Source organism: Anolis sagrei, chromosome 9 (genome assembly GCF_037176765.1).
Source record: "Anolis sagrei isolate rAnoSag1 chromosome 9, rAnoSag1.mat, whole genome shotgun sequence".
Taxonomy (NCBI): domain Eukaryota; kingdom Metazoa; phylum Chordata; class Lepidosauria; order Squamata; family Dactyloidae; genus Anolis; species Anolis sagrei.
Genome location: NC_090029.1, coordinates 22,139,812 through 22,149,937, shown reverse-complemented (window position 1 = coordinate 22,149,937; position 10,126 = coordinate 22,139,812). Strand labels below are relative to the sequence as shown.

General features: G+C 46.0%; 1 protein-coding gene across 1 annotated transcript in view; it reads left to right on the top strand.

The window, feature by feature from the left end:
* Positions 1–3,608: 3,608 nt before the first annotated feature.
* PLEKHO2 (pleckstrin homology domain containing O2) overlaps positions 3,609–10,126 on the top strand; it is a 52,674-nt gene continuing 46,156 nt past the window's right edge. The window contains exon 1 of the mRNA XM_060755492.2: positions 3,609–3,957. Within this exon, the coding sequence (XP_060611475.2) occupies positions 3,949–3,957 (9 nt within the window). The 5' untranslated portion in view covers positions 3,609–3,948. The remainder of the gene's footprint in view (positions 3,958–10,126) is intronic.

The following is a 10,126-nucleotide window of genomic DNA, read 5'->3' as shown; positions in this document are numbered from 1 at the left end:
GGGTCATGAAAAGATGGCTTTCCATATTTTTATACATACGTGCATATATGGGGTTCATAAGGCATGCACAGAGGAAAAGGGGAAAAGGAAATTCATATAAACCCATCTCACCCACCGGAGTTCATAAAGAGACCAATGTTATGAAATCATACAGTCCCAAAATCATAAAAGATAGTCCATGGGGCTTGGGGAAAAATTTTCAAAAAGTTTTCAAAAGTTCTTAAAAGTTGGCAAAAGTTGATAAAAAGTTGTAAAATCCATGGGGGCAAGTTGGGAAAGGTGTCCCAGAGTCCTTAGAGTTCTGATGAGATGACTGCCAGCGCTGGAGGTCAGGATCCATGTTGATAAATGAAGAAAACTACAGATTCCTTTTGAACAAGGACCAAAACGGCCCGCCGACATCTTGGGGATTCCAAGGGGTGACCACGACAGCTTCCCCAGATTGGCAGACACTCTGGGTATTCACAAAATGGTGGCAACGATGCGGTGTCATCGGGGAGCCAGCTGGGCTCCATGTTGATGTTTTTAAAGGCAAAAATGGTTATTCTTGAGGTGGAGGGGTAAGCGGAGCGAAAGCGCAATAGCCATCAGTCTTAGAATTCCCCCAGGAGAAGAATGGCACCGATTTTGAAGCGATCCATTGACTCGCGGATTTGGGGGCCCAATGGGTTTCCGTATCCGCTGTTCAGAGGAGTGCAGTTTCAGCTTCCCTGGGACCAGTTAGTTGTCACAGGCAGATAGTATTTGTGGCACAAGTTCCAATGAATCATCTGAGCAACAGTGTTATGCCTCTGCTTGTAGTCTGTCTGCATGATCTTCTTGCAGCAGCTGAGGATGTGATCTATTCCTTCATCTGCTTCTTTGCAGAGTCTACATTTCAGATCTGTTGTCAACTTTTCGATTCTGGCTTTGATGGCATTGGTTCGAATGGCTTGTTCTTGGGCTGCCAGAATCAGGCCCTCCTTTGTCTCCTTTTTCAAAGTTCCATTTGTGAGCCACATCCATGTTTTTTCTTTGTCAATTTGGCTCTCAATTTTTCCCAGGAACTGTCCATGGAGAGCCTTCTTTTGCCAGTTTTCTCTTCTGCTCTGGATTGTATTTTTACTGTATTCCCTCTTTGTCTTTTGCACTTTAAGTAGTTTGCTACTATTGACTTCCCTCAATGTTGGTTCTTGACTGCCTTTCACGTAACCTGCCAGTGCGTGCTTCTCTTCTTCTACCGTTTGTTTCATTTGCAGAAGCCCTCTGTCTCCTGATTTTCTGGGCAGGTCAAGACTGTCGACATCACTACGCGGATGTAATGCATAGTGGATTGTCATCCATTGTCTTGTTTTCCTGTCCAGATCCTCCATCTCTGCTTGTGTTCAGTTCACAATCCCAGCAGTGTATCTAATGACGGGGATGGCCCAGGTCTTGAGAGCCTTGATCGTATTTCCGACATTTAATTTGCTCTTCAAAACCTGACTGACTCTTTGGATATATTCTTTGCTGACCACATTTTTCACTTGCCCATGTTTGATATTGTCCAACTGTAGTATGCCCAGATATTTATAGGCTTCAGGCTGATTGCACTTTATGGTTTGCCCATTTGGCATCTCTATGCCCTCGCTTTGTGTAATTTCCCCTTTCTTTAATGCCACTGTGGCACATTTGCCTAGGCCGAACTCCAAACTGATCTCAGTGCTGACGATTTTGACTGTGCTGGTCAGCGACTCGATTTCAATTTCTGATTTTCCGTAAAGCTTTAGATCAGTGTTTCTCAGCCTTCCTAATGCCGTGGCCCCTTAATACAATTCCTTATGTTTAGGTGACCCCCAAGCATAACATTATTTTGCTACTTCATAACTGTAATTTTGCTCCTGTTATGAAACTTAATTTGGGAGTTGTAGTTGTTGGGATTTATGGTTCACCTACAATCAAAGAATATTCTGAACTCCACCAACAATGGAATTGAACCAAACTTGGCACACAGAATGCCCACGACCAACAGAAAACACTGGAAGGTTTTGGTGGGCATTGACCTTGAGTTTGGGAGTTGTAGTTCACCTACAGAGAGCACTATGGACTCAAACAATTATGGATCTGGACCAAACTTGGCACAAATACTCAGTATGCTAAATGTGAACACTGGTGGAGTGTGGGGAAAATAGGCCTTGACATTTGGGAGTTGTAGTTGTTGGGATTTATAGTTCACCTATAATCTATGAGCATTCTGAACCCCACCAATGATAGAATTGGGCCAAACCTCCCACACAGAACCCCCATGATCAACAGAAAATATGGTTTTCTGATGGTCTTTGGTGACCCCTCTGGCACCTCCTGGCGACCCCTCCAGGGGTCCCGACCCCCAGGTTGAGAAACACTGCTTTAGATCATCCATGTACAGCAAGTGAGAAATTTTTGGTGATTTTCTTGCTGTTTGGTAGCCTAGGTTTGTTTTCTGTAGAATTACTGACGGTGGGATCAGTGCAATAATGAACAGCAGTGGTGACAGTGAGTCGCCCTGGAAAATTCCTCTCTTGATGTTAACAGTTCCATAGCTTTCGTTGCCTTCAAACAACTCAGTTTTCCATTGTTTCATCGCATTTTCGGTTTATTTTTTTTATTTATTATTAGATAACTGGTTTATATGGCAGTGTAGAATTATTTATTTATTTATTTAAATGTTTTGTATACCGACCTTCTCACCTCTCTTGAGGGACTCAGACCGGTTTCCAACCATAATATCACATACAATCAATAAAACATCATAATACATATTACTGTAAAACATTAAAACAGCAATTACAATCAATAACTATAATGGTCAGTCGTCATACTAAAATCGTTGCTCATCATCCTCCATCCATAGCTCAGGGTGTTTGCTCACTCGTCGAATGCCTGTCTCCATAACCAAGTCTTCACCTGTTTCCTAAATGTCAGGATAGAAAGGGCGGTTCTGATCTCCAGTGGGAGAGAGTTCCAGAGTCGAGGGGCCACCACCGAGAAGGCCCTGTCCCTCGTCCCCACCAGACGCGCTTGCGAGGCCGGTGGGACCGAGAGCAGGGCCTCTCCAGACGATCTTAATAATCTTGATGGTTCATAGGGGAGAATACGTTCGGAGAGGTAAACCGGGCCAGAGTCGTTTAGGGCTTTATCGGTTAATACCAGCACTTTGAATTGTGCTCAGAAGCTAATTGGCAGCCTGTGGAGCTGGTGTAACAGCGGAGTGATGTGCTCCCTGTACCCAGCACCCGTTAGTAGTCTGGCTGCCGAGCGTTGGACTAGATGCAGCTTCCCGGCAGTCTTCAGAGGCAACCCCACATAGAGAGCATTGCAGTAGTCTAAACAGGATGTAACCAAAGCGTGGACCACCGTGGCCAAGTCAGAAGGGGCCCTGAACTGCCATGGCTCAATACTATGGGGTTGTGAGAGTTGTAGTTTGACAAGGTCTTGCACCTTCTCTGCCAAAGAGGGCTGGTGCCTCACCAAAGGACAAACCCTGGGATTCTAGAGCCATGAGCCAAGGCAGTTCAAGTGGTGTCAAGCTGCATTCCTTCTGCAGTGTAGATGCAGGGCTTGCTGGGGGCGGGCGAGGCATTGCTTCCCTTTCCGAGCCGCCTTCCTCTTCCTCCTCCTCTCGCCGGCCCCCAAGAGCTCCAACTCTGCCGGAAACTCAGGCTTTTTTTCCTCTTCTGCTGCTGCAAGGCAGCCTCCTTTTTGCAAAGTTCTCTTGCGCGACAGGCAGAGATCCTCCTCCTCCTCCTCCTCCTCTTTGGGGCTGCCCAAAAGTTTCCTTCTTCGCCCTGGACCCCTTCTGCATGCCCTCCGGACCCAGAGACCATGGAGCAGCCCTGAAGCCAAGCCGGGGGTCGCCTTTCAACCAGAGCAGCCCTTGAAGCTCCATCTTCCCGAGGAATTGCCGGGCTCCTTCTCCTCCTTTTCCTCCCTCCTTCCTCGCTCCCCACCATGGAAGATGTGAGTAATGTCCAGGCTGCCATGGGAAGGGAGTTTTCCCAAGGCTTCCCTCTAACTTTTGGGAGAGGGTGGGTTTTTTCCTCTCTCAGAAGGCTTCCTCTTTCGAAAGTTAAGCTTTGGGCGCATCTGCACTGTAGAATGGATGCGGTTTGACTTCCCTTTGATGTTCAATAGCTCAGGCTTGATCTACACTGCTATAGAATCCAGATCAAGCAATCAGGATCTACTTTGTCATATTGTCTAGCTCAGGCAGGGGCCAGTTTGGGCCCTCCAGGTGCTTTGGACTTCAACTCCCATCATTCCTAACATACACAGATAGGTAAACATTCAATGCCTTTTATAACTATGACACACAAATACACAGAACCAAGATAAAGGCTGGGTTGTTGTAGGTTTTTCCAGGCTATATGGGCCTGGTCTAGAGGCATTTTCTCCTGACGTTTCGCCTGCATCTATGGCAAGCATCCTCAGAGGTACCATATAGCCCGGAAAAACCTACAACAACCCAGTGATTCCAGCCATGAAAGCCTTCGACAGTACAAAGGCTTCCCCTTTCATCTCTTGCTTTTTTGGATGCCTGCCATAGATGCAGGTGAAACATCAGGAGAGAATGCTTCAGGAACCTGAAAAAACTCACTGCAACCCAGTGATTCTGGCCATGAAAGCCTTCAACAATACATTTAATGGTGTCTTAACAACTTGGACCCCAAACCAGCAGAAACCTTGGGTTGTATCTAACAACAACAACAACAACACTTTATTTATATTGTACTCTATCTCCCTGAGGGGACTCAGAGCGGATGACAACATACACAGATAGGCAAACATTCAATACCTTTTATAACAATGACACGCACATACAAAGAACAACAACATGGGAAGGTGCTCTTTTTCCAGTTGGTCGTGTTTGCTGGCATGGCTGCATGGGTGCCTTTATTCCCTTCCCTCCGAAGCAGTACCTTTTGATCTACTCATATTTGTACGTTTTCGAACTGTTAGGTTGGCAGGAGCTAGGGCTAACAGCAGGAGCTCAGCCTAACCCGCAGCTTTGAACGGCCAACCTTCAGGTCAGCAGTTCAGCAGCACAAGGGTTTAACCCATTGCCCCAGCTGTCCCCCTCTATATAACTTTATATAGCATTATTTTTTGTATCCGCACTTTGTGTTTGATTTTTATTATGTTGTTTTGCACTGTTTATTTTATTTCGTTATTTTATGTATTTTGTTGTGATGTAATTTGTCTGTTATTTTATGTTTAACTTTGCTGTATTATTTTCGGGCAGCTTACACATGGCACAAAGTGCCTAAAACAACCAGTAGTATATAAAACAACAATTTGAACCCAAAGCAGTGTTGTATCTTTTCTTTTTGTGTCAGGAGCGACTTGAGAAACTGCAAGTTGCTTCAGGCGTGAGAGAATTGGCTGTCTGCAAGGACATTGCCCAGGGACACCCAAATGTTTTGATGTTTTTCCATCTTCTGGGAGTTTTCTCTCATGTCCCTACATGGGGAGCTGGAGCTCACAGAGTGAGCTCAACCTGTTCTCCCCGGATTCGAACCGCTGATCTGTCGGTCAACAGTCCTGCCAGCTTAAGTGGCGGAGGGACAAAAGGAAAGGGCCTGAGACTGTTAGGAATGATGGGAGGTGAAGTCCAAAGCACCCGGAGGGCCCAAGTTGGCCCAAGCCTGGTTTTAGGGGCATCTTAACAGTCCTTCTGCCCTTCCTTCCTCCTTTTCCGCAGCATGTTTTGCAAACCAGTGTCAGTGGGGAAGGAATGTCCTTGCAAAGTTTCTGTTTTGGAGGCTAGTCATAGAAAGAAGCCCTATTGCACAAAGCAGGATGGAGGTTGGGAAGAAAGCAATGTTTGCATCTCCCTGTCCTTCCTTCCTTCCCTCTGAGATGAAGCAGAGGGAGCTCTCCAAAGCAGAAAACGCCTTTAAAGGGTTGTTTTCCTTACTGGCTTTGGGAGGATCTTTGGCCCAAGTTGAGGCCAGTGGAAGAGGGGCAGAGCTTGGCTTGTTGATGGATGTTGGATCTGGTCAATCAGGAGAGAGTAGAAGAGGGCTTCTGAACTCCTTTTCATAGAATTATAGCGTTGGAAGAGACCTCATGGGCCTTCCAGTCCAACCCCATTCTGCCAAGAAGCAGGAAAATTGCATCCAAACAGATAGCCACCCAGCCTCTGTTTAAAAGCTTCCAAAACAGGAGCCTCTACCACACTCAGGGGCAGAGAGTTCCACTGCTGAACGGCTCTCACAGTCAAGAAGTTCTTCCTAATGTTCAGATGGAATCTCCTTTCATGTATTTGAAGCCATTGTTCCGCGTCCTGGTCTTCAAGGCAGCAGAAAACATGTTCTCTACCTCCTCCCTATGACTTTTTCTCACGTATTTATACATGGCTATCATATCTCCTCTCAGCCTTCTCTTCTTCAGGCTCCTTCCTTCCTATGACTTCCTCTCACATATTTATACATGGCTATCATGTCTCCTCTTAGCCTTCTCTTCTGAAAGCTAAACATGCCCAGCTCTTTAAGCCGCTCCTCATAGGGCTTGTTCTCCAGACCCTTGATCATTTTAGTCGCCCTCCTCTGGACACATTCCAGCTTGTCAATATCTCTCTTCAATTGTGGTGCCCAGAATTGGACACAATATTTCAGGTGTGGTCTAACCAAGGCAGAATAGAGAGGTAGCATGACTTCCCTGGGCCTAGACACTATACTCCTTTTATCTCTGCAGAAAACCCCACCAAAATCCCAAAGTGAGGGGAAAGTCCCCAAGGGTGCCAGCTTGCATTTGCAGGCCTCTGTTCATCACCTTTTATAGAATCATAGAGTTGGAAGTGAACTTGTGGACCATCCAGTCCAACTTCCTGCCAAAAATCAGGAAAATTGCTTTCAAAGCACTCCCGACAGATGGCTATCCAGCCTCTCCAAAGAAGGAGCCTCCATCACACTCCAGGTCAGAGAGTTCCACTGCTGAACGGCTCTCACAGTTAGGAAGTTCTTCCTCATGTTCAGGTGGAATCTCCTTTCCTGTAGTTCAGTGTTTCTCAACCTGGGGGTCAGAAGGATATGTCAGAGTGGTCATCAAAGACCATCAGAAACCACAGCCTTTTCTGTTGGTCATGGAGATTCTGTGTGAGAAGTTTGCCCCAATTCTATTGTTGGGGAGTTCAGAATTTTCTCTGACTGCAGATGAACTATCAATCCCAGCAACTACAACTCCCAAATGTCAAGGTCTATTTTCCCCAAATTTCATTAGTGTTCACATTTGGGCATATTGATTATTTGTTCCAAGTTTGGTCCAGATCCATCATTGTTTGGGTCCACAGAGCTCTCTGGATATAGATGAACTACAACTCCAAAACTCAAGGTCAATGCCCACCAAAACCTTTCAGTACTTTCTTTTGGTTGTGGGAGTTCTGTGTGCCAAGTTTGGTTCAATTCCATCATTGGTGGAGTTCAGAATGTTCTTTGATCGTAGGTGAACTATACATCCCAGCAACTACAACTTTCAAATTACAAAATCAACCCCCCCCCCCCAAACCCCATCAGTATTCAAATTTGAATGTATCAGGTATTTGTGCCAGATTTGGTCCAGTGAATGAAAATGCATCCTGCATATTAGACATTTACATTACGATACCTAACAGTAGCAAAATTACTGTAATGAAGTAGCAACAAAAATAATGTAATGGTTTGTGATCACCACAACATGAGAAACTGTATTAAGGGGTGGTGGCATTAGGAAGATTAAGAAACATTGTTTTATAGAATCATAGAATTGGAAAAGACCTCATGGGCCATCCAGTCCAACCCCATTCTTCCAAGAAGCAGGAAAATTGCATTCAAAGCATCCCCGACAGATGGCCATCCAGTCTCTGTTTCAAAGCCTCCAAAGAAGGAGCCTCTACCACACTCTGGGGCAGGGAGTTCCACTGCTGAACAGCTCTCACACTTAGGAAGTTCTTCCTCATGTTCAGGTGGAATCTCCTTTCCTGTAGTTTGAAGCTATTGTTCCAAGTCCTAGTCTCCAGGGCAGCAGAAAGCAAGCTGCTTTCTGCACAGCTGGCCAACTTTTCATTGATACAGGCACCCCAGTGTTGAGGATGCTGATGCTGTGCAAGGGGGTTGCCAGTTTCATATCCAAGCCTTGCAGGATGTTGGGGTAAAAAGGAAAAGGGCAACCCCAGCGACAGACAGAGCTGAAAGGCAGTGGTTGTTCATTGTCCTGCATTAGCCACACTGCGAGGAGTGGCGTTTGCCTGTCCTCAAAGCCAGCTTTTGTCTGGGGAGGGGGCAGAGGGATCCAGAGAGACCTCGAACCCTGAACTTTGGAGACCTTCTGGGTCCTGGAAGGAAGCAGAACACTGAGCTGTTTGTCTGCAGCAAACTAGTTCTGATCAGGAGTTTTTGTCCTCTTTCAGTCTTTGGGACCCAACTTTTATCATCTCCTTCTGCAACATTTAATGGTGTGTTGTGAGTTTTCAAGGCTGTATGGCCATGTTCCAGAAGCATTCCCTCTCCTGTTGTTTTGCCTGCATCTATGGCAGGCACCCTCAGAGGTTGTGAGACCTCTCAACCTCTGAGGATGCCTGCCATAGATGTAGGTGAAACATCAGAAGAGAATGCTTCTGGAATATGGCCATACAGCCTGAAAAACTCACTGCAACCCAGTGATTCTGGCCATGAAAGCCTTCAACAATACATTTAATGGTGTCTTAACAACCCTTAGGAGCCCCCAGTGGCGCAGTGGGTTAAAGTGCTGACCTGCTGAGCTTGTTGACCGAAAGGTCGCAGGTTCAATTCCGGGGAGTGGCGTAAGCTTCTGCTGTCAGCCCTAGCTTTTGCCAACCTAGCAGTTTGAAAACATGCAAATGTCGGTAGATCAGTAGGTACCGCTCCGGCAGGAAGGTAACGGCGCTCCATGCAGTCATGCCGGCCACATGACCTTGGAGATATCTATGGACAACACTGGCTCTTCGGCTTAGAAATGGAGATGAGCACCACACCCCAGAGTCAGACATGACTGGACTTAATGTCAGGGGACAAACTTTACCTTTAACTTTAACAACCCTTACATGGACCCAAAACCAGCAGAAACCTTGGGTTGTATCTAATAATAAATGTAACAACAATAACAACAACAACAACACTTTATTTATATTCTACTCTATCTCCATGAGAGGACTCAGAGTGCATGACAACATACACAGATAGGCAAACATTCAATACCTTTTATAACAATGACACACACATACAAAGAACAAAGGTAAAGGCTTTCCCTTTCATCTCCGGCTTTTGGAGGCTATGCTCAACTCTGGCCATGGGGAGGTGCTCTTTTTCCAATTCCACGCTGAGGAGCCTCTTGTCTGTAGACACCTCCTGGTCGTGTTTACTGACATGGCGAATGGGCGCCTTTATTCCCTTCCTGCCGAAGCAGTACCTTATGATCTACTCACATTTGCATGTTTTTGAACTGCTAATTTGGCAGGAGCTAGGGCTAACAGCAGGAGCTCACCCCAACCTGCGGCTTTGAACAGCCAATCTTCAGGTCAGCAGTTCAGCAGTACAAGGGTTTAACCCATTCCACCACCTACTCCCCATATATAACTTTATATAACTTTATTTTTGTACCCCACCTCCATCTCCCCGAAGGGACTCAGGGTGGCTTACACATGGCACAAAGTGCCTAAAACAACACATAAAAACAAAATAAACATACAATACAATAAAAGACAAACCAGTAGTATATAGTAAAACAATTTGAATCCAAAACAGTGTTGTATCTTTTTTTAATGTCAGGAGCGACTTGAGAAACTGCAAGTCGCTTCTGGTGTGAGAGAATTGGCTGTCTGCAAGGATGTTGCCCAGGGGAAGCCGGAATGTTTTGATGTTTTACCAGCCTTGTAGGAGTTTTCTCTCATATCCCTGCATGGGGAACTGGAGCTCACAGAGGGAGCTCAACCTGTTCTCCCTGGATTCGAACTACTGACCTTTCAGTCAGCAGTCCTGCCGGCACAAGGGTTTAACCCATTGTGTCACAGGGGGCGTTAATACAGTCGACACTACTTGAACTGTCATGCTATGGAGTCATGGGAGTTGTTGTTTGGTTGTGGCACCAGCACTCTTTAGTAGACTAACACCTTGTGCCGGCAGGACCGAAGACC